The sequence below is a fragment of the Blennius ocellaris genome (assembly GCF_963422515.1).
Source record: "Blennius ocellaris genome assembly, chromosome: 5".
In the NCBI taxonomy this organism is placed as follows: domain Eukaryota; kingdom Metazoa; phylum Chordata; class Actinopteri; order Blenniiformes; family Blenniidae; genus Blennius; species Blennius ocellaris.
In genome coordinates, this window is record NC_137654.1 from 10,861,364 (window position 1) to 10,886,538 (window position 25,175).

General features: G+C 40.4%; 2 protein-coding genes across 2 annotated transcripts; both read left to right on the top strand.

Moving 5' to 3' along the window:
- Window positions 1-672: 672 nt before the first annotated feature.
- On the top strand, window positions 673-5,733 carry LOC308130164 (taste receptor type 1 member 1-like; the record flags this gene model as incomplete). Its single annotated transcript, XM_080496363.1, has 5 exons — window positions 673-714; window positions 815-1,540; window positions 4,005-4,130; window positions 4,468-4,588; window positions 4,805-5,733. The coding sequence occupies 5 exons, from the start codon at window positions 673-675 to the stop codon at window positions 5,731-5,733; spliced, it is 1,944 nt and encodes a 647-aa protein (XP_080352489.1).
- Window positions 5,734-12,429: 6,696 nt separating this feature from the next.
- Window positions 12,430-20,495, top strand: LOC308130438 (taste receptor type 1 member 1-like; the record flags this gene model as incomplete). The annotated part of the gene is made up of 5 exons (XM_080496839.1): window positions 12,430-12,471; window positions 12,583-13,308; window positions 14,204-14,332; window positions 19,229-19,349; window positions 19,567-20,495. 5 exons carry the CDS (start codon window positions 12,430-12,432, stop codon window positions 20,493-20,495), a joined length of 1,947 nt encoding a protein of 648 aa, XP_080352965.1.
- Window positions 20,496-25,175: the final 4,680 nt, after the last annotated feature.

Consider the following 25,175-nt stretch of genomic DNA (forward strand, 5'->3'; position numbering starts at 1 on the left):
ATAATACTTAATGTCACCGATGACCCAAATCTAGAATTCCTTCATAATAGTGGTACAATAAACCTCACTAATTATTTTGGAGAGCAGGGTGGAGATTTTTCGATTTTACACTGCTCATATTTGGTGAAAAACATCTGTTGATCACAATTGAACAAGCCATCATTTACATCAGACATGAAAACATAATTAAATTTAAATGAGTTCTGAACCAACATTTTCCTTGAATTGACCCTCAAATATGAATCTATAATTCATCTGAATAAAAGATAGGTTGGCTTTGTCACAGAACAGTCTTGATGTACATTTATAGCACTGGTAGGATGCAAGCATTTAAAAATGTGAGCTGGTGTGTCACTTTAGGAACTGTTAACAAATTTCAGTGTGAAAGTTTTTTATTGCTGCCCCATTGCTTTCTCTGTCCTCAGTCAGCCTTTAATTCTGTCGAGTTATCGGAGCTTTCAGGTGATGAGATTTGCTGTGGAGGAAATCAACAACTCTACCAGCCTCCTGCCAAACGTATCCATTGGCTATATCCTGTTTGACCAGTGTTCAGATAGATATAGCTTCCCAAGTATACTCAACCTCATCTCAGTGAATGGCTTGATTAAGCCTTGGGGGGACTCACACAAGAATTTGATGGCTGTGATTGGTAGTTACACAAGTACGAAGACAATGACTGTAGCTCCACTCTTCATGATGGATCTTGTTCCAATGGTAAATTTACCAACTTTTTTCTATTGATTACCCTGTCTCTTGATATTTGATAATGTATTGCCAGTGTAAATAACCATAAATTCTCTGTCACTTTCACCAGGTCAGCTACAGTGCATCTGGTTCTGCGTTTTCACAAAAGAAAACCTATCCATCTTTCTTACGAACAGTGCATACCAACAAAGATGTCATTGAAATTATTGTCAGAATTTTGAAGAACTTCAGGTGGCACTGGGTAGCTTTTCTATACGAAGATAATGATTTTGGCATTGATGGTCAAGAATTGTTCATAAGGAAAATTGAAGACACTGACATCTGCCTGGCATATACCAAAGGCCTTGATCATCAAACAAATTACCCACGAATATTGAAACAGATAGACACTCTGATGGTGCATGTCATAATTGTTTTTACTACTGAATGGACTGCAGAAGATCTTGTTGATTCAGCGATTCGACAAAATGTCACCAACAAGGTGTGGATAGCACCAGATGGATGGTCCTTGAACAGAAAAATACCTAAGAAAAAAGGAATCAGGAATATTGGGACTGTGATCGGGGTTGCTGCACCTGCAAAGACAATACCTGGTTTCAGTGATTTTGTCCATTCTGCCAAAGCGGCTGCCCTTTGTGAAAATGCAGAACAGGAGAAGTTTTGCAATCAAGTTTTCAACTGCAGTGAGTTGAGTGCTGCAGATATCATTGATGCAAACCCGACTTTCTCTTTCACTGTTTATGCTGCTGTGTACTCCATCGCCCACGCCTTACACAATACATTACAATGTGGAGCTGGCAGATGTAATGACAATATTACACTGTACCCACACATGGTAAGCATACATTTTTCACTTTGACCATTTTAAAGTTATAATGATATATAGACTTGTTGTGAGCTAAATTTGCTGAATTGCAGAAACATAGAAAGAAGATAGGGATGTCGAACACAAGGCCAGGAGAGGACATAAAGACAGGAATGCACCTAATCGTTTTGGAGAGACATTTTATTTTTTAATTCTGTCAATTCCAAATTTCATGTCAGAAAATAAAGAATGGCTCAGTTCGGAAGTTTGTAACCTCTTTGACGCACTCCTGCGTGAGTTGCGTTCATAGTGGAGTGTTGCTTGTGACCATTGGATCAATGGTAATAATCTCATGTCAGTCTTTGGCAATTTTTTTATATGCCAATTAAAACTGAGGGGTGGACTTGAAGAGTCCAGAGGCCGATACGATGACCCGTGATAAATATATCCACGAGATCTCCTTGTTTTGGGTTGACTCACCAAGACATGCACAATCCTGTTAACAGTTCTATACTGATAATCTGTAAAAGCAGGTTATCAACTCGCTAGTTCAACCACGTGTTCCCTTCAGGATCAGTGCGCATTCACATGAAAGGGGCGGAGTTTCACGATCATTTAAGAATTGTCAGGTCATTTTCCAAGAGAGCTGATTGGTCAGGAGGTGGAGCTCTTACACTCACTGAGATCTTATTGAGAACATATGCTGCTCAGGATCAGGTTAGACATTCAGAGCAAGATACCGGAGTGATTTATACTGAAGTGAATGAGCATTATAGTATGGAAAAACCCAGGGTTAATCATTGAAGATGAGAGAAAATTCGGTGCCATAGTATAGGCCCCTGGGGGGTATTCCAGAAAGTGTGTTTTGTGAAAAATGAGCATGTTGACCATGAAATGAGGGAAACTCCCAAGTTTCCCGTTCTAGAAAGAGAGCTGAATTAATCTTGGGTCAGTCAATACAGTAAACCCTGAGCTTCCACCTGGCTCCTCCCACTTGAAGTGCGGCTAGGAATGGATTGACCATTAATTCCAAACCCGATTGACATCGAGGCAGAAATAATTTGAGATAACTTATGTCGTAAGAGAGTCTTCTGGCCCAGATTTGAAGTTTTTGTTTTACTTTATTAGTTCTCCATTTTATGCACAACATTGTTGTTTTTTTTGTGAAATGGTAGTTGCCTTTATAATTTTGGTAAAACAGCAGTGTGTAGAGCAGGTAGAAAAGTCACTCTCACTCTGACACAACAGTTTTTTTGTTTTTTGTTTTTTGAGGGGGATTATATAAATAAAGAAATGTGTGTGCGTGTAGGGGGGTAGTCTATTAATTTATCGTCACGACTCCATTTTAATAAAAAATGTCTAAAGACTGTGTTAATCTAAGTAGGATATAAGAGAGGACGAGTTCAACAACATTTTGTTACTGGTTTAAATTAATTCTTGAAGCGGCCACTGATTTTTTTCTTTTATTTAATAGCCTACATCAAGTTAATTTCTAAAATTAAAATCAAAATGAGGTGCAATCATATGTATGTATATATATATATATATATATATATTCCTATATATTCCTGTCCCTGGAACAACGTCGGACATCTCAGTCCAGAAAAGTGCAGTACTTGGAACAGCAAAGATACTGCGCAGGACCCTCAAGCTCCCAGGCCTCTGGTAGAGGACCCGAGCTTGGAATAGAAAAACAGGTGACCGCCCACGGAGGGCGAGAGGGGAATTTTTTTTAAAAATATATATATACACACAAATACACACACACACATACATACATGCACATGCAGCTTGAGATGGACCCCTACAACTTTTCTAGAGCTGCTGGATGGTGCTGACACGTTTTTAAGGCCAACCAAAATTCTTTCTCCATGGCCCCTCCAAACTCCTCCTATGCCACAGACCTTCTAGCCCACTTATGTCTGTCTGCTGAGCCAAGAGTACCCAGTTCCAACGAGGCCCTAAAGCCCCCCTACTTCGGCATGACAGCTTCCAAGGCTGCAGGTGTTCATTAATATGTCCTTGGGCTGTTGCCATAACAGGTACCAATGAGCTTCAGTCCACATCTGCACTTAGCCACGTCCACAATGGAGATTTTGAACACTCAAGACTCCATGTTCCCCACACTCTGTGGTACATGGGAGAAATTCTCATCGAAGTCGCAGTGGAAATAATTTCGGATGGAGTCCACTACCAGTCTTTCCAAGCATTCCCTCACTACCCCCCCAACTAGTGAGGTTGGATTGAAATAGAAAGGAAAAGCAAAAAGGATGCAGAGAAACATGAAAGCATAATATCAGACATTGCAAAGCAGTCCTAGGAATTTCAGCCAAATTCATTTATCTGAGAGTTTACCTACTTTTTCAGGCAAGCATTCAAAAGTCAAATGTGTTTAACTGAAGATTATTTAAGATTCTCTGTCCTTTTGTGACCTGAGCAACACATTTGCTCTTGATGTTCACTCCCAATTATTCTTTATTTATACTTTCCTCAGGTCCTAGCAGAGCTGAAAAAGTCCAACTTCACACTCTTAAATCAAACAATACAGTTTGATAAGAATGGTGACCCCAACTATGGATTCTACTTAATAGTTTTTTGGAAACACAATGGTGATGTGAAGGTGATCGGCTATTATGAATTTTATCCACCTTTCCATTTGGTCATCAACAGCAGAGAAATTCAATGGCACACAAATGGAGTAAGTCATTTTTTTCATCCAATCAAAAATTCCATATTTGTTCATGAGGGTACTTTGTTTTGGTCCCCCATGGCATTTTGGATGTGTGTATGGATGACTACCATAGGCACAGCTCTGGCAAACAAGGCATTGACTATATTAACAACATAAATAAGTAGTGATGGTTTGAAATTCTGTTTCCACAAATGTCTGGGCCTATAATATTTTCCAAGACTTAACCAAAAGTACTTCTTCTGTCCTGAATGACCTTGTCAAACAGGTTCCGACTTCAGTTTGTTCCCAGGAGTGTCCCATAGGATACAAGAAAATACAAGAGGGAGTCCACAAATGCTGCTTCAGCTGTAAAATCTGTCAAAATGGGACTTTTATCAACATCACAGGTGAAGTATTACACAACAAAACATCAAAAAAGATGTAATGAAACATAGAAATGCTGAGAACTATTTCAGATTGTTGTTAATATCCTTTAAATGCGGAGATGGTTTATCACTCAGGTAATTGACTCCACTCATACGAGCTTCAATAAAATCACTGCACATGTCACTTATTATAGTTCCACATCTTCACTGACAGTGTTTCTCTGTGTTGTGAAACAGAGGATCCCTACACTTGTGTCTCCTGCACTGAGGCTGAATGGTCCACAGAGGGAAGCACGTCATGCAACCAGCGGGTGGTGGAGTTCGTAGCGTTCACAGACACTGGAGCTGTAGTCATCATGGTTGCTGCCTGGGCCTTGGTGGGACTCAGTCTGGCTGTGTCTGTTCTCTTTGCTATCAACTACAATACACCTGTGGTCAGATCTGCTGGAGGACCCATGTGCTTCCTCATTTTAATCTGTCTCACGCTTTCTAGTGTCAGTGTGTACTTTTATTTTGGTCAGCCAACAGTCGCTTCCTGTATCTTGAGGTTTTTACCATTTCTGTTGTTCTACACTGTTTGTCTGGCTTGTTTTGTTGTGCGCTCTTTTCAGATTGTTTGTATTTTTAAGATAGCAGCCAAGTTGCCAAAGCTTTACAGCTGGTGGATGAAATATCACGGACAGTGGCTGGTCATCAGTGTGGCTTTTACCATTCAGGCACTCTTACTTCTTATTGGATACTCTATTGATCCTCCCAAACCCTTCAATGAAACATTTTGGTACCGAGACAAAATAATTCTTGGTTGTGACATTAATTTGAAAGCAGCATCCAGTTCTGTGATTTTCCTTTCCTCCCTGTGTTGTCTTTGCTTCATTTTCTCCTACATGGGGAAGGACCTCCCAAAGAACTACAATGAGGCCAAATCAATCACCTTCTGCCTGCTCCTGCTCATCCTCACATGGATCGCCTTTGCCACAGTGTACCTACTTTACAATGGGGCGTACATCCAGACTCTGAATGCTTTGGCAGTCCTCTGCAGTCTCTACTCTTTCCTTCTGTGGTACTTCCTCCCAAAGTGTTTAATTATCATCTTCCAACCCCAGAGAAACACACAGCAATTCTTCCAAGGTCTCATTCAGAATTACACCAAAACAATCAGTCAGTAGCTGCCAGCAGTAAATGTCAGTATCTTACATACAGACATCATAAATCCGACTTGCACTTTTAGTAAAAACATAATTTGGCATTTCCAGCAAATGTATCAATGGTTTATAGTGTGACATTTCCCTATATAGCAAAAACATAGTCAAAAGACTGATCTAAAACTGACCTTAAGTGACCGTCACGTCTGCCGCTTTGCGCACACTGGTTGTTTTGTTGACTTATTGCAATGTCAGTACACTCTGCAGCGCCGCGGTATTCTGAAGAAGTCCAGGTGAAGTGTAACAGGAGAAGAGGATATTCAGTGGGAGATGGATGCTGCTCTTAAGAATGAAAAAGTTTTGCACACTGTGATGCAGTTCGCACTGTATGTGCTGGTAGAGCTGCACCCACAAGTTCTGCGTTGGTTCCACACTTACTGTTGCATAAAGACATTCATGACATTACATACCATCATCATTCACTACTCTGCCTACTATTTAACCGTACTCTCTGTGGTGGGACAGCGCAACAGAGTTGGATCTTTGCCTTGCCGTACTGTCCCGACCCACCCTGTTCCAGCATGTACTGCACAGTGGGACCAAGGGTTCAGAGTTCACATCACTCCTTCACCCATATTTTCTATGCTTGTTGCTTTACTATTTACATCAGTTTTGAATAATTTGAAAATACAGAGTTCTTATTTTTGTGAGTGTTTAATATTAGTCGTGCACCATATCTGCCTGTAGAAATCAGCAGATATGTTTAGTCATTGTTTTATCATTAAATGCTTTTCTATACACTATATTTTTATTGTAGTAAGACACCCCGTAATTTGAATGTCCTTCTGGATCAATAAAGATCTCACCTTATCTTATTGACTGTGTTGTTTTTGTCTCTCGAACTCTTTTGGTTTGTTTTGCAAGTAGTATGTGAGAGTGTTTTTATCTAATGGTAACTTCAGAAATTGTCCTGGCATCTTTGGTTTCTCTGTTATTTTTGTTTGATCTCCGAACATCAACATCGCTCTATTTAGTCCACTTGCCTTTGATTTTTATTGAGCACATCTCGGTTTTAGTTATGTATTTCCAACCCTAGACAATTTGTTTTTAAACTTTTTTTGTATTTTGAATGCTAATTTGATTACTATAGACTATTTTAGTGGTGGTTTGAAATTATTAGCTTAAGTTCGCTAATGTGTGCACCTCCCTGCAGAGCTTCACTAAAACCTGTAAGATATTTTCCAGTATCCTGCATGTTCCAAAACTGTGGTGGACGAGGGACAACAGACCTGGGATAGTTAAAGTTTATATGAGTATTAACGAGAATACTATATTCACCATGTGGTTCATACAAACTCCGGCCATACTCTTCCCTATTCTTATGGTGAAGAAAAGAGACCGTCTTCACATGTGCAGAGGATCTTATAGCTGCTGTCCAGTAAGGATACTTCTTGTGACTCATGACTCACTTCCGGTCATCGCTGGGCCAATCATAGCAGAGGATTCTTGACCCCGCAGTTATCCTCCTCTCCTCAAGCTGGACTCCCGGGTTTTTTTTCTCACAGTTCTCATAGTTTAGGTTGAAGACATTTGGGTTGTTCCATATTTGCATTACAAAAACTATATTCAAGCCAGAGTAGTTCAACATTCACCCTTTTGACACATACTATGTGTCAACCTAAACAACTAAAAAGAAAACACAATAAGGCTGCGTCCCAAATCTACCCCTTAGCCCTTCAACTTACCCCAACCCCTTTGAAATGCGCGTTCACGAGAGTCTGAGGGGTGTCCCATTTCACTATTGCACAGAGGCGGAGGGGTGAGGGGAAGGGCTATTCACCCCTCGAAACGAAGCATTTTCAGATGCACACTTTAAACAGAGGGTTATGAGGACATGGCGCCGAAGGGCTCGCATTTCACATATATATGCTTCTAAAGTTTTATAAACCTGTTGTGTTTTATACTAGTAAGAACGGCAGTAGCGCTGCCGTCTGCCGTATGTAGCTTCTGCGTGTATATGTTTCGTAGAGACCGTGTTTATAACATTTTATTATTACACTGTATAGTTCCAAAGTCTTCTAATATGGGTGTTTTGAAAACAGGGACCCCCGAGCGAACAAGGAAGCTCATCCACTTTCTCATGGTGAATGAGGAAATATTTCTGAAGTCCAAATACAGCGCAAAAACTGAAGTAATCCATGTCTCTGTCTATTTCTTCGCCTTGATGTGGAAAGGTGGAAAACGAAACAAAGCAGCCAAGCTACTGCAACACGTTGAATTTGGGACGGCATGACGATGCTCCTGCTGGAAAATCAACAAACATCCGTGGTTCAGCTCTGCTGATATGATGGCGCCGTATTATGACTTCAAAACTGTGAGACAGAGCGAGAGGGGCGGGGCTGAGCAGAGGGAGAGGGGTGTCCCAAATCTAAGGGCTGAAACTGCCTTTGCCCTCGTTTTGGAGGCGGAGGGCTAAGGGGTAGGCGGAGGCCTAAGGGGTAGGCGTATGGGTAAAAATAGAATTGGGATTGGCCCTAAGTAACAATCAAAAGAGTACATCCCCTTAACGTTCTCACCACATTTTGCATCATAACTAACAAATCCAACTCTTGTAACGTTCACAATTGTTTCTTCTGGTTCATCCTGTGATGGATATGGAGAAAAATGACCTTGTTCCTCCACAAGGGGGCGCTCTTGATGACATCACCATTGTTTTCGGAATTTCTGTGCACTTCAAAGATGTCTTCTTCTTGAGCCTCACAAAGAGTCTCGCTGCATCTTCAGTCTTTCACTTCAGCAATCCACGGCCAAGTCCTAAAATATCTAAAAATCAATATAACTGACATGGGAAGAGGTCCAGTCAACCTGTCGCAGCCTTTCCTAGGGCCTGTTCTTGCCTGTCAAATGCTATCCCTCAAAAAATAAATGCAATAAAACAAAGCCGATGCATATCAAATGTCATCTAATGTGTTGTACAGATTATCTTTCAACTCTAAACACGTCCCTACTCTCTATTTTGCGTATTTATCTATCACAATCCCCCTCTTATAATAAAGAGGAAATATTTTTTCTTTGAAATTCAATAAGGTTTTAGGGTTTTTTCATTTTCTCTTCTTTTATACTATCACATTAAAGCATCACTGGTTTAACACTGCACCATGCCTCTCCTTTCCTGCATCCATGTGTCCCATGAATCCTGTCCTCCACAACTAAACATCAACTCTCATGAGGATGTCTTGTTTTCTTCCTCTTACACCTCCTCTGTGATGCTTCTGATGATGCTTCTCGTCAATCTCTGCAGATAACCCACGTTCTGTCCGGCCCCTTCCTTCTCATGGAGGCATGATTCCCTGTAAAACCACAAACGTTAGTGGAGTCTGGTTATGGACTGTGAGGATGTCAGCCAGCAGGAGAGGGGCCAACACTTTTAGGATGCATCTATAATTTTATTACCATTATTTAAATTCAGAGGGAATGGCACTGTCCCTGGCATTGATCTTAATATTAAGCCTCTAAGACAATCAAACTGATTATTTACTCACTTAATCTGAATTGATTTACTAACCTTTTTCCCATATCTATCATTTCCTATAGATTTTATAGTTGATCACTAAATTTGAGTTTGAAATAATTTTCCTAATAATGTGATTAGTTTTCCATCACATTTTTCTGCACTTTTATTTCAGGTCAATAATAAATAATATAATAATTTCTAATTACTATAATAATTTATTCTGTCTAATTGTCCCAGATATTGTTAAACAGGATTATTTACAATCATATGTCATTAATTTAAAGTTTTTTTTCAATGTTCTGTCCCTTTTATTAAACTTTCTGATTGAGAGTTACAACTGTAACATAATTTTATCAACTAATTTGTCATTGCATTTGTTTAATTCAATCAAATCTATACCTATGTGTTAAAGTCAGTTCTCTAAATAAAGAAATATCCATTATCTGAACTGGTCTCCATTTTTCTTTAAAAAATTACATCTAGCACATAAAGGTGATTCTAAAGGTTTTTAATGTAATTTGAAAATCCAAATGTTATTTATATCTTGTTTATGATATGAACCTTCCCACTTGTTGAGACATGACAGAATCCCTGGCTCAACATAACATAAATTTACCATCTCGCAAAGCAGTTTCTCTGTTGTGGCTACTCTCATTTAATCATAATTTGTGTCTCAATTTGAGATCTTAGTTTTTGAAAGCAAGTTTTTTCTAGGCTTCATCTAATTGTTTAGAACTATCTAATACCTTATTTCTTATCAAATAATTATCACGGCCTCACAATTTTACAGCAACTATGTTTATCTCTTTGGGTTTTAATCCAATATTTAAGTCAATTAGCAGATTACGACATCAGATTTAGGAGTCTGGCTGTGAAGAGTGGCTGGAAATAAGATGTACTTACAGACACTTTAGCCCTGTTTCCACCGCACAAAAAGTGCTGGAATGGAACGGGATGGCTTTTGTATGGTTCAAGTTTTTATGCATTTCCACTGCAAAAGTTGTGGATGGTACCGCAATAACCATACCAAAGAGTTATGCTGAATCTTCTGTTGTTGCTTACATACTTGGCTTTGCATTGGTTGGTTTGTTAACCCATTTTTTTTTTTTTTTTTTTTTTTTTGCAGCCTCAGAGCTGCAGCCGCCACTTCCGCATGGGTCCCAAAAGAGCAGACGCTCTTGATAGCATCACAGGTACCTGGAGAATCCCTCCCAGGCCCATCACTGCAGAAAGAGCCAGTCCCACTCCTTCACCCACCAAGGAGCCCATACCGAATCCTCCTCCACCGAGAGGAGCAAAGGCCCTGTTGAACACTTAGCAATCCTCTTCCTGAGGACCTCAGAGGTCTGGAGGTTTAATATTCTTCAATTAAATCTGAGATGTATTTAGGCCAAACACCGTTCAAAGCTTTATAAACGAGAAGTCAGATTTTGAAGTCAATCCTTTGACACACATGAAGCCAGTGCAGGGATTGGAGCACGGGTGTAATAAGTTGATGTGTTGGATTTCTTAAGTACCAGGAGGAGAGCATAGATCGATATAACTCAGAGTTATATGGATCTATTGGTCTATATTTCTATGTTCTCCATCTCTTTTTCTGGGTTTTTGGTGTATTAGGTGAGTCACCGTGGCATATGCCAATATGTACTACATGCCCTTAGGCATCGTGCTTCAATGTGTTCATGTGTAGGTGGAATTATTTGGAAGAATGCAGGGGAGAAACAAAATTGTTTTGGCTTATGTGAATTTCCCCACGGGGATGAATAAAGTATTTATCTATCTAACAGAGCCTGAGGCTTTTGTGGTTACCAGTGTACCCTATCTTGTCAAAGAAGCATATCTCATCAGGCTCTTTTCTTTCTTTTTCTGTTCCTTTTGTTTTCTGCATATTCTAGTGAATTTTCTATATCATATTGAAAACTTTGCATTTGTTTATTTTGCTGAAACACACCCTCAGCTTCGTTGAAATCTCAAGCCTATCACAAGAAGTCAAGCAAAATGCAGTCAACCAGCCATGTTTGCATACACATTTGTTTCTTCACCAAACATGAGAGCTGGCAGTGGCCATCAGTCCTTGTGTATTGTCAAGAGTGAAGAAGTGATGATTTACAGTCAGCCCATGAATCCAAACTAAACAAAAACTGAAACTCTAAAAGCAATGATGAAGCAGGCTTTGAGTTTTCTGTATCTGCTGGGATCTCTCCTGCATGCTGTTGCCCAAAACACAGTCCCATCTTCAGAGTTTCAGCTGGATGGAGATTATTTGCTCGCTGGACTTTTTGATATTCATCACATCAGCTCTCCTCTTCATCTTGATAGACCAGAGGCCATCGTTTGCACCAGGTGAGTCCCATGCCTTCATTTAAGCTTTTAACAAATTAATCAAAGTCCATCATATCTGTTATTCCCAAAATTTGTTTTATATTTAAAATACCACAACAGAATGCTTAGTATCAGTGATGACCCATCATGGTTTATTTTTTACCACCATTATGAGAAATTCCTCATAATGGTGGTAAAAATAAACATTAATAAATCTTTCAGCGAACAGGTTGCAGTATTTTTTAAGTTTAAAACCACTCATAAATCATGGAATCATTATGATGGAATGATCACATGTTGTCACATGTGATCATTCCATGATTTACATCAGGCATGCCAACACAACTGTCAAATTAGATCAGACATGAACAAACATTTTCCTTGAATTGACCCACATGAGACAATTTATAATTCATCTCAACAAAGATGGATTCACTTTGACATGTAACATCCTCAGTGAAACATTTATAGCAGTGGTAGGATGGAAAGTTATAAAAATATAGATTGATGAGTCATTTTAGTAAATGTCATCAGATTTCAGAGTGAAAGTTCTACATATACAGTATTTCTTCCTTGATGTCCAATTTCAAAATGCACTGTTTCCCCCCATTCCTTTCTCTGTCCTCAGTCAGCCTTTAATTCTGTCGAGTTATCAGAGGTTTCAGGTGATGAGATTTGCTGTGGAGGAAATCAACAACTCTACCAGCCTCCTGCCAAATATATCCATTGGCTACATCCTGTTTGACCAGTGTTCAGAGAGGTATAGCATTCCAAGCATACTCAACCTCCTGTCAGTGAATGGCTTCATTAAGCCTTGGGGGGACTCACACAAGAATTTGTCTAAAGTGATGGCTGTGATCGGTAGTTACACAAGTAGTAAGACGATGGTTGTCGCTCCACTTGTCATGATGGATCTCATTCCAATGGTAAATTTACCAACTCTTTTCTCTTGTTCATTAAAGTCATTTTTTGGCTTGTACCTTGATATTTGATAAAGTATTGCCAGTGTAAATCATAAATTCTGTTCCTTTCACCAGGTCAGCTATGGTGCAACCAGCACTGTGTTTTCACAAAAGAAAACCTATCCATCTTTCTTACGAACAGTGCATACCAACAAAGATCTCATTGAAATTATTGTCAAGATTTTGAAGAACTTCAGGTGGCACTGGGTAGCTTTTCTATACGAAGATAATGATTTTGGCATTAATGGTCAAGAATTGTTCATAAGGAAAATTGAAGACACTGACATCTGCCTGGCATATACCAAAGGCCTTGATCATCAAACAGATTACCCACAAATATTCAAACAGATAGACACTCTGAGGGTGCATGTCATAATTGTTTTTACTATTGAATGGATAGCAGAAGATCTTATTGAGTCAGCAATACAACACAATGTCACCAACAAGGTGTGGATAGCACCAGATGCATGGTCCTTAAACAGAAAACTCCTCCAGACAAAAGGAATCAGGAATATTGGGACTGTGATCGGGTTTGCTGCACCTGCAAAGACAATACCTGGTTTCAGTGATTTTGTCCATTCTGCCAAAGCGGCTGCCCTTTGTGAAAATGCAGAACAGGAGAAGTTTTGCAATCAAGTTTTCAACTGCAGTGAGTTGAGTGCTGCAGATATCAATGATGCAGACTCATCATTCTCTTTTCCTGTTTATGCTGCTGTGTACTCCATCGCCCACGCCTTACACAACACATTACAATGTGGAGCTGGCAGATGTAATGACAATATTACAGTGTACCCACACATGGTAAGCATGAAACTTTTTCACTTTGACCATTTGTGCTGGTTTATGTTAACATTAAAAAATCATTCATACGACTGGAACAGATATAGCTCTAGAATCCTGAAGCTAATGACATTGTGGTTTCACTGGAATGGACCTACCCTTAGATCCAATCAATGATACAAGATTGAAGGGTTAATGTCAGCACCATAGGAGGTTTATACATCTGAGCAGGTGAAACATGGCCATGTTTTAAATTCTTGAAATCTAAGAACATTTCATCTTTGTTCAAACTGAAGTGAACTCGACTGATGCAATAAATACAAAATGTGGGCTTTCCACTAGCTCAGGGGTCGGCAACTTTCAACACACAAAGAGCTATTTGGACCCGTTTCCCAGAACTTGCTGGGAGTTGTGTCTGGGTGTGCTTTGCCTTACCGTACTGTCCCGACCTGCCCTGTGCTGCCACACTCTGGAATGTTCAGCAGTGGGACCGAGGCTCAAGGAGCAGGAGCAGAGGGATGGCTCTGGAGCTGTGGGTTGCTGACCCTGCACTCGCCAAATGTAAAATTCATGAACCAATCTGATCATGTCTAGGGTGATTGGAATCATTTCAAACACACCCGCTTTGTTTTGTGGCTGGTGGGTTTATGAAGCATTCTGCTTCCTTCAACACCCTATACAGTTCCTTCACAACCAGTGAAGTGACACGTGAGAAGGCCCTGCATATCTTACCAATACAGAGTAATCATAAAGAAATTTTAAGGAAGGAATGATTGACAGCATTGCAGATCAGTTACTATGAAATGGCTATTCAAACAAAATAAAACTTTCTGTGACCTTGTGACCTGAGCAGAACGTTTAATGAAGAAGCCCTTGATGTTCACTCCAATGTAACTGTTATTTCCACTTTCCTCAGGTCCTAGCAGAGCTGAAAAAGTCCAACTTTACAATCTTAAATCAAACTATAGAGTTTGATGAGAATGGTGACCCCAACTATGGATCATACTTAATAGTTTATTGGAACCACAATGGTGATGTGCAGGAGGTTGGCTATAATCAATTTTACCCACCCTTCCAATTCGTCCTCAACAGCAGTGAAATTCAATGGCACGGAAATGGAAAAGTAAGGTGTTTTTTTTTCTTCTCCAATTTAAATTGCCAGACTTATTAATGACAGTATTTTATTTTGGTATCCCATGTGTGCTCAAATGTGTGTAAAGGTCCCTCCTTGCTTTCTGCTTCCACGTGTGCGCAGAGTACGCATGACATCAAAATCGTGAAAAATCATCTAAATCTGCCCCTGTGCGCTTGAGTCCACTCCAACCCCTCTGCAGTTGATCATATACAACACTAAATTTTGTGACCGCGCAACCAGTGCATGACAACTGCACATGCGCCAGCGCTTGCTGGGTGCTTGTGTTTGGAGATCTTCCTTCTCCTAGTCTAAACAATCGCAATTTAAAAGCAAAAAAAGAGCCAGGCAGCTCAGAACCCCTGAAATTAAGCATAAACTACTTTAGGAAAAGTGGACAATGCCGGGAAACAGAAGTGGAAATATTTTTGGGATTGTTATGTTACGTTGTGGAACGTGCATGGTCTGAAGATGTGCAATGTGGAAAGCATGGAGGACCCTTAAGGGTGACTGACTAAAGCCACATTTGCCTTGTCATACCCGTAGCAGACTAAGCAATCCTCTTTTTATATATGTATATATATGTCGGGATTTCTTTCCTCATACGGATCACTATTTATGTTATGGTTGGCTATCGATAATGATTAAAAATTATCAAACATAGTTATTATAATGTTATTGAAATTTAATCTGATGTGTATCAGATACCTCGGAGCACCACCTGTCTTAACAGGAAATGATAGCCAATTCAGTTATATCAGTCTCGTAAGATATACTAAACAGTTCATCAGGAATTTGAATTAATAGTTAAATTAGTTACAATTACCAGAATTAACAGTAAAGATTGAAGGATTTCGGAGTTCTTGACACAGAAGAGTTCGACATTTCATTCACCTTTGCGCACATTCCAAAAATTATATTTATTTACAATGAAAACAAATAAAACACAGATTCTATCTACCTATATACAGCTTCGTGTGTGTAGGTGCGTGTGTGTGTGATTGGGAAAGAAAGAGAGAGAGAGAGAGAGAGAGAGAGAGAGAGAGAGAGAGAGGTGGAGGGAGTGTGTGTGTGTGAGATGTATGATGGAACTACAAAACAAGATGGCGGATCACAAGAAACTACATTCAAATGGAGGTTATCAGAGATCAGGAAGTCTGTCCTGGGTCTCGACCATGTGCTGGAGAATAATGGAACATGGAAGCTAGTCTTTAGAATCTGCTTCCTATGTGTCTCTGCCAAAGGACCACTTCTCGAATGAGTTTATGTGAATGCGACTTGTTTTGTAAAACGTCAGGAGTCGTCAGGTGATGTTCAGTTACTGTGTGATGTGGTCTTTGATGGGATATGTGTAGGATTGTGAGTTAACAAGTTAGTAAAGCAAAGATTAGCATGCAGACCCTGTGTCTGTGGCAGAGCGAACGTTGGTTTACAGGTTGATAACGCTTCCTAATATCATTATCAAAAGAACTCAATCACTGTAACAGAATCAACACATCTTCATAAAAGTTAAACAGTTCTATGCATAGCGTCAAGTTTAACTAATCTCAAGTAATGCCCAGTTGTTGTTACCACTTCCTTGAAGGAGTTTGGTTGTTGTCCTGGCTGGAGGGAAGCTGGTGTCTTCTCCTGTAGTTAGCACCTCCCGCTAACTGTGGTTTACTGGTTCTGCAGGCTGAGGAGGAGAAGACGGAGTTGATGTTTTAGGAGCTTTCCTTCTTTGCAGCTCCTGGTTGTTCCTTTTGTTCAGACTGAGGAGCTGGTCGCTCAGGTCTGGTGGTTTTCCTGCTCGTTGAGGAAAACACAAAGAAGTTCTGTGAGGCGTCGTTTCTCTTCTCCCGCCCTGGAGAAACCAGTTGGTTTTCCTTGGTTGATGGGAGAGCAGGCTCTGGGTGCTGGTCTCCGGGTCCTGGGAAGCTCTGACCCTCGTGGTCCAGTCAGCAGAGGAGTTGAGGAGTGAAGGCCCCTGGTTGAAGGCCTCTGGTGTTAGCTGTATGCTAACGCTGGGTGAGTTGAGCTGCTGGGAAGCAACTCTTGCGACAGTGTTCACAGGAGAAAGCTCGCTACAAGACTCACTCCAAGACTGGATTTTGGAGGCTTTTGTTGCAAGTGTGTGGATTCGAAGGTGTCGAATCCTGAGAGCTTCAACCAATCAGTGACTGGCTGAGTGCATCGGGGAAGCGCCTTGTGAGCAGAACGCGGGGGAGGTTCTGCTGTGGCAAAAGGTCCCCCCCAATGGGTGTGATGGTCAATCACATTCCTGGGTCAGAATTCATGTGGCATGACTCTGTATCATGATATATGAAAATTGTCTTTCCTTAGAAATGAACAAACTTTCTGTGGTCTGGTAAGATCCCAACATATATATATATATATAAATATATATATATATATATATATATTAGGGATGTCCGATAATATCGGCCCTCCGATATTATCGGCCGATATTGACTTAAAAATGTAATATTTGGAAATATCGGTATCGGATTTTTACAACCGATATTGGAATTTCCGAGTCTGCATGAATGCAGCATGGGACGTTTACGGGTGCGCGCTTGATGACGTTTAACAACAACAAATACAACGCGCTAGACTCGTGGCTAAGAAGGAGAAGCCCGGTGAATGAAATGTCCGTGGAGTGCTGGAGGCTCAACCAGGCCCTCTTCCCTGCTGGTGCAAGTACCTGACTGCACCCTGCACCAGTGTTGACAGTGAACCAGTGTTCAGCACTGGTGCCCACATCATTGATGAGAAGAGAAATCGCAGACATTGCGACAATGCTGAGATGCTTGTATTCATACAGAAAAATCTACCTCTTACACATGAGGACATGGGAAAAAGAAATAGACCAGTTATATGGACGAGTCAACTTCAGTCTTTGTTTTTGTTGCACTTTAAAGGAGTGCTGTTTTAATTTTGTGAGCATTTCTGTGCCTTTCTTGTTTATATTTGCACTCTTTTGTTACTCTTAAAAGAGATTGAGCCCAGTTTGAGTATATTATTTGACAAGTTATGGCCAGTTATTCATTCATTGACTGTTTACAACTAATGGACTGAAGATATGCATCTTCCTTTTTTTTAATATTGTCTGTGGTGTTGTTGAGTTTGTTGTTGAGGTTTCTCTCTAACACTAAATAAATCTGGCACTTTTTTCCATAATTTAAGTTGTTGTTCTCTTATTTTTCTCAGTGTGTACATTTGGAAAGACATGTTTGATTCACACATGCATCCAGTGGGGCATCACAATAAAATTAGGCATAATGTGTTAATTCCACAGTAGGAGATATTTTATGTTGTTGTTACCTAACAGTTTTGATGTAAAAAGCCAGCATATATCGGTATCGGAAATTAAGAGTTGGACAATATCGGAATATCGGATATCGGTAGAAAAGCCAATATCGAGCATCCCTAATATATATATGTAAAGTAATCTTTAACAGATTGAAACTATTAAGGCTCTAAACAGGCTAAATAGTGCAAACAACTCTAATAAAAGGCCATATATCTCAACACTGCCTAAATCAAATAATATCAAAGAAAAAAACAACAACTTAACACTTACCGTTCTTATCATTTACACAAGACGTGCCTAAATCTGTATCAATCCAGTGAGCTGTTAAACTCAGCATTGACACAGGACTGATGTCCGAGCTCCATATATCACTCATGAAACTTAGAGGATGAGAGACCTTCTTTAAGGAGACGTTCAATGTGACAGTACACTGTGTGGAGCTCTGGCAGGGCTACGTCAGTGTAATATTTATGCCTTCTGACCGTCATGCTCATGAGGACAAGTCTTGCCAAGCGTGAGTTGCGTTAATGACCATCTGACTGTTGCCGTGAGCCTCGAAAACTAACCGTACTCTGTCAAGTGTTTGTTCTTCAAATGTCGGATGAAGTTTGTTGTGTTGAAGCCTTTTCACATGCTCCCCCCCGCCAGGTATTTTTTCGTTGCAGGATGCAAACTTTACATCACTGTAACTGATCTTAAAAAAGTTTCACACGGCCGACATGTTTGTTGTTGTTTGCAACTGTGTGCCTCCGCAGTGTGAAGGAAAGGGGCGGGGTTTATTTTGATCAGCCATGAAAGACAATGATCGGCAAACGCCAATCACATATTTTCCACAGAAATCGGCTGGAAATTATAGGTGGTCATCGATCAGAGCACCACTAAAAAAAAAAAAAAAAAAAAAAAATATATATATATATATATATATATATATATATATATATATATATATATATATATATATATATATATATATATATATATATATATATATATATATATATATATATATATATATATATATGGTATTGTTGCAATAAATGTAACTAGATAAACTGACCCGTGCTTCAACATGCCTTCTTGTTTATATATATAGGCACAACCTGAGCATGCACACTTACACTTTACTGCATGCAATACACACTGCATGGTGAGAGAGAGGCTCGCCCCACTCATGCACCATCGGTGTGGATCAGGAGAAAACACAGCCTGAAGCAGGAAGAGGAGCACTGTCCTCACACTGTAATTATGTGCTATGTAAGAGCAGGTTTTATTCACAGACAGGAAAATATTGTAGACAATCTTAAAGTATTAATAGCATACTTTGCATGCAGTCCTTTTCTGATGACACCAGGTGGGGCTCAGCCTCTCCTGCCCCTAATGACCAGTCACCTCTGTATATATGGATAACCTATATATAGGTTTTTGTTTCCACAAAAGTCAGGATGTAAAATTTTTACATCAACCTATACCTAAACCTAATCTGAAGTCCTTCTGTCCTGAATGATTGTGTCTCACAGGTTCCGACTTCAGTTTGTTCCCAGGAGTGTCCCGTAGGATACAAGAAAAAACCAGAAGGAGTCCACAAATGCTGCTTCAGTTGTGAAATCTGCCAAAATGGGACTTTTATCAACATAACAGGTGGAGTATTACACAACAAGATATCAATTAAAGATGTATTAAACCATGACTATGCTGAGAACTCTTTTAGACTGTTGTTAGATTTCATTAAAGGCAGAGATGGTTTATCACTCAGGTAATTGACTCCACTCATACGAGCTTCAATAAAATCACTGCACATGTCACTTATTATAGTTCCACATCTTCACTGACAGTGTTTCTCTGTGTTGTGAAACAGAGGATCCCTACACTTGTGTCTCCTGCACTGAGGCTGAATGGTCCACAGAGGGAAGCACGTCATGCAACCAGCGGGTGGTGGAGTTCATACCGTTCACAGACACTGGAGCTGTAGTCATCATGGTTGCTGCCTGGGCCTTGGTGGGACTCAGTCTGGCTGTGTCTGTTCTCTTTGCTATCAACTACAATACACCTGTGGTCAGATCTGCTGGAGGACCCATGTGCTTCCTCATTTTAATCTGTCTCATGCTTTCTAGTGTCAGTGTGTACTTTTATTTTGGTCAGCCAACAGTCGCTTCCTGTATCTTGAGGTTTTTACCATTTCTGTTGTTCTACACTGTTTGTCTGGCTTGTTTTGTTGTGCGCTCTTTTCAGATTGTTTGTATTTTTAAGATAGCAGCCAAGTTGCCAAAGCTTTACAGCTGGTGGATGAAATATCACGGACAGTGGCTGGTCATCAGTGTGGCTTTTGCCATTCAGGCACTCTTACTTCTTATTGGATACTCTATTGATCCTCCCAAACCCTTCAATGAAACATTTTGGTACAGAGACAAAATGGTTCTTGTTTGTGACATTAATTTGAAAGCAGCATCCAGTTGTGTGGTTTTCCTTTTATCCCTGTGTTGTCTTTGCTTCATTTTCTCCTACATGGGGAAGGACCTCCCAAAGAACTACAATGAGGCCAAATCAATCACCTTCTGCCTGCTCCTGCTCATCCTCACATGGATCGCTTTTGCCACAGTGTACCTACTATACAATGGGGCCTACATCCAGACTCTGAATGCTTTGGCAGTCCTCTGCAGTCTCTACTCTTTCCTTCTGTGGTACTTCCTCCCAAAGTGTTTAATTATCATCTTCCAACCCCAGAGAAACACACAGCAATTCTTCCAAGGTCTTATTCAGAATTACACCAAAACAATCAGCCAGTAGCTGCCAGCAGTAAATATGTCAGTATCTTACATACATACATCAGAAATCCTTCTACCACTTTTAGTAAAAACATAATATGGCATTTCCAGCAAATGTATCAAAGGATTATAGTGTGACATTTCCCTATATAGCAAAAACATAGTCATAAAACTGATCTAAAACTGACCTTAAGTGACCCAGAGTGACCTGGTCTGACCAAGACTATTCTTGGGACACTTGTACCCTGTCAAACAGAGATGTGGGCCATAAATAGGACTGATCCTGAAGAAAAAGTATTTTGATCACATGACCAATTATCAATTGTAATCACTCTAAAGTATAGTCAAAGTGTTCCTAACACAGTCTGTGTGCGATAAACTGACAAAAAATTGAGGTAACTCGGAGTTCACTTCACTATTTCAGCCATATTTTCTGTGCTTGCTGCTCTACTGCTTTCATCAGTTTCAAGTAATTTTAAAATAGTGGTAAATATATTGGTTGTTTTGTCTCAGTATGTTTAGCTTCAGTTGTGTCCCATATCTGCTTGTAGAAATCTGCAATAGTTGTGTAATCAAAAATATTTCTATACACTATATTATGATTGTTGCATGAATACTGGAAAATTTGAATTTGCTTCTCTATCGATAAAAGAATTTATCTCATCTTTTGGAGTATGCTGTTTCTGTGATAAGAATTTGTTTTCCAAATGATTCAGTCTGTTTTCATTCCTGTCAATTATAATAATAATATCCCAGCATTTATGGATTCATGTTGATATTTTAGTTTGAGCACCTAAATCTGAGAATATTTTGTTTTGAGAGAGGAATTTTAAACCACAAAAAAGTATTATTCAACATTTTTGTATTTTGCATGTTAATTTGTATACTTTATACCAGGCTTCCCCAATTCTTGGCCTTGAGGTCTGGTCTCCTGCGTATTTTAGGTTTCTCCCAGTGGCAACACACCTGAATGCAATAATGGCCTCGTGACTTGGCTTGTTTACAAGTTTGATGATGACGTTAACATCAGATTGAGGTGTTCTGAAGCTGGGAGAGAGTGAAAACCTACAGGACACTGGACCTCGAGGCCTGGAATTGGGCAACCCTGCTTTATACTATTTTCTTGAAATTAATTGATCTGTCGATTTCACAAATCCACATATATGGACAAAAACCATATATATATAATTGCCATAGTTCTTGTAAGATATTGAAGACAGTCATCAAACACCAGCAGTGTCACTGGGGAGGGACATTGTATTTCAGGAGCTTTGGTTATGGTGAGTTCTCTTCACCCACATTCACACTGCAAGACTTGAAGCCATGATCACATTTGCTGACTAAAATGCTTTTTTTTCTTCAACCATGCAGTTAAATCTATTTTGTCAAATGACGAGGGATGGGTACCAAATTCTCTTCTTTTTAGGTCCAAACTGAATTCCATCAGTACAACTGCGTACTGATTCATGTAAAATCGAATGCCTCATTTCCACTGGCAGATATGGACCTTATGAACCCTCTGCTCTTGTTCTTTACATACTCCACTTTACACAAGTTGTTTAGTTAACCATTTTGTTTGCAGCCACAAAGCTGCAGCTGCAGCTTCCATGTTGGTTCAGAGAGAGCGAACGACGGCTGGCCGCGGTGATGTCGCCCCAGCGCCAATCAGTGCTGGTCCTCAACTTCCACGTTGCAGCCGAGAGAGCTGACGCAATGCAAGGATGGACACCGGGGTGTCCCGGCGCACTGTGTGTGGGAGTTGTCCGAATCTGATCATCGTGTTGCATCACGTCGCGTCTTGAGCCACTGGCCAACGCACTGCAACTCCGTGTCTGCACACACTGGCAGGTTCCAAAACTCTGGTGTTGGGGAAACGGAGCTTCATTCACTTTTTTTTAAAGTCTTCAACTACTTTCTGCTGTAAGCTGATGAGAATAAGGCTCATGGACACGACAATGATTATGAGTGTATCAGCAAAACTTTCTTCACTTTTGGGGGGGTTCCTTTACATGGCACCAGTGTGCGGATCCACTGTATCAGCAAAGTTTATATACCAGCTCTCAAGGTGCAAAGTTTCTTTCATGGCCACTAATCGCTTCTACAGAGATTGATGGAGGCTACAGCGCCTGTTACTGCACATGTGCATCTCTCCCCCTCCCTTTCCCTTCCATTCCTTGTAAACAAACATGGTGACCCATAGTGGTATTAGTCACGGTCCGTATTCTAGTTTTATCGTCCATGTCAGTAGTTTGTAGTTGAGACTCACCCCTGGTAGCAGCTGATGCCTCATCAGTTCATACGGATGTCGGGTGCTCTCCATTTTCTTCCTGTTTATAGCATATTGTTCTCCGCACACATCTGTGTGGTTTCACTACAAAATCAAGCAAAAGTGCCCTCACATGGCCTGGCATACTAACTACATCGTTCTCCCTGTGTCCGCTGCTGCAGTCTAAACACACTCACTTTTTTTTAACAGATAAGGTGTTGTCACGTGAAATGTTGTTGTATAAACAGTGCTATAAGTTTGAAAGGATTTTCAAGGTTACTGTCAACAAAGATACCCAGTCATTTAAATCACTCAGAAGAGAATGGAAATTCATAATTGATTCAATGAAATGTCAAATACAAAGAGTGGCAAAATCTCACTTTAATAATAATAATAATAATAATAATAATAATGCATACATAATTAATTCACTCTGTAGTCAAAGGTGGTCAACTATACAGTAGATGTACTCACAGCTGCCCTGGGGCAGACTTACAGAAGTGAGGCTGCCAAACTGCGCCATCGTCCCATCCGACCACCACAACCACTCACTCTCACACTGCATTCACCGAGGCAATTTAATGTGAAAGGGAGCAATGAGGTGAAGACAAGCCAATGGTACCACTTCTTTGATCTGACTTTATTGTAGAGTGCATTAAAATAGTCCAGTAGATCCGCCATGTATATTGCTATTGGATGTTCTCACTACTGTTGGGATCTGCAGGACACCAGAAAGTTTGTTCATTTCTGGGGAGAGACAATATTCATTTGTCATGAGACGCAGTCATGACATGAATTCTGACCCAGGAATGTGATTGACCATCACACCCAGTAGGGGTGGAGGGCCTTCTGCAGGACCTTCATCCCCCCCTTTCTGCTCACAAGACTCTTCCCCCATGCAATCAGCCAGTCACTGATTGGTTGAAGCTCTCAGGCTTTGACACCTCTGAATCCACACGTGGAACAAAGAGCCTGCGAAGCCAGGCTTCTTGCTCGCTTGCAAAGCAAACTCCAAGTAGGTGGGTTGCTGGCGAGCTGCTCCCAGCAGCTCAACTCACCCAGCGTTAGCACACAGCTAACACCAGACGCTCTTGCAACCAGAGGCCTTCACTCCTCAACTCTTCGGCTGACCCAACCACGAGGGCTAACCCTGATCCAGAGACCAGCACCCAGAGTCTGCTCTCCAGGGAAACCAACTGGTTTCTCCAGGACGGAACCAGGGACCCTCACAGAACTTCTTTGTGTTTTTCCTGAACAAGCAGGAAAACCATCACAAACCTGAGCGACCAGCTCCTCAGTCTGAACAAAGGAACAACCAGGAGCTGTAAAGAAGGACAGCTCCTGAAACATCAACTCCATCTTCTTCTCCTCAGCCTGCAGAACCAGCAAACCACAGTTAGCAGGAGGTGCTAACGACAGGAGAAGACACCAGCTTCCCTCCAGCAGGACAACAACTGAACTCCTTCAAGGAAGTAGTAACAACTGGGCATTACCTGAGATTAGTTAAACCTGATGCTATGCATAGAACTGTTTAACTTTTATGAAGATGTGTCGATTCTGTTACAATGATCGCGTTCTTTTGATAATGATATTAGGAGCCGTTATCAACCTGTAAACCAACGTTAGCTCTTCCACAGACACAGGGTCTGCATGCTAATCTTTGCTTTACTAACTCGTTAACTCACAATCCTACACATATCACATTAAAGACAACATCACACAGTAACTGAACACCATCTGATGACTCCTGACGTTTTACAAGACAAATCGCAGTCACATGAACTCATTCTAGAAATGGTCCTTTAGCAGAGACACACCAGAAGCAGATGCTGTGGCTAGCTTCTATTGTTCCATTGCTATCAGCACATGGCCGAGACTCAGGACAGACCTCCTGCTCTCTGACAACCTCCATTTGGAATGTAGTTTCTTGTGATCCGCCATCTTGTTTTGTAGTTCCATCACACGTCTCACACACACACACTCCCTCCAACTCTCTCTCTCTCTCTCTCTCTCTCCACACACACACACACACACACCTACACACACCCAGCTGTATATAGGTAGTTAGAATCTGTATTTTATTTGTTTTCATTGTTAATAAATCAAATTTTTGGAATCATATTTGCTGTTTTATTAATGTGCACAAAGGTGAATGAAATGTCGACCTCTTCTGTGTCAAGAACTCCAAAATCCTTCAAGCTTTACTGTTAATTCTGGTAATTGTAATTAATTTAACTATTAATTCAAATTCCTGATTAGCTGTTTAGTATATCTTATGAGACTGATATGACTGAATTGGCTATCATTTCCTGTTAAGACAGGTGGTGCTCCGAGGTATCTGATACACATCAGATTAAATTTCAACAACATTATTAATAACTATCTTTGATAATTATGAATCATTATCGATAGCCAACCAAAACATAAATAGTGATC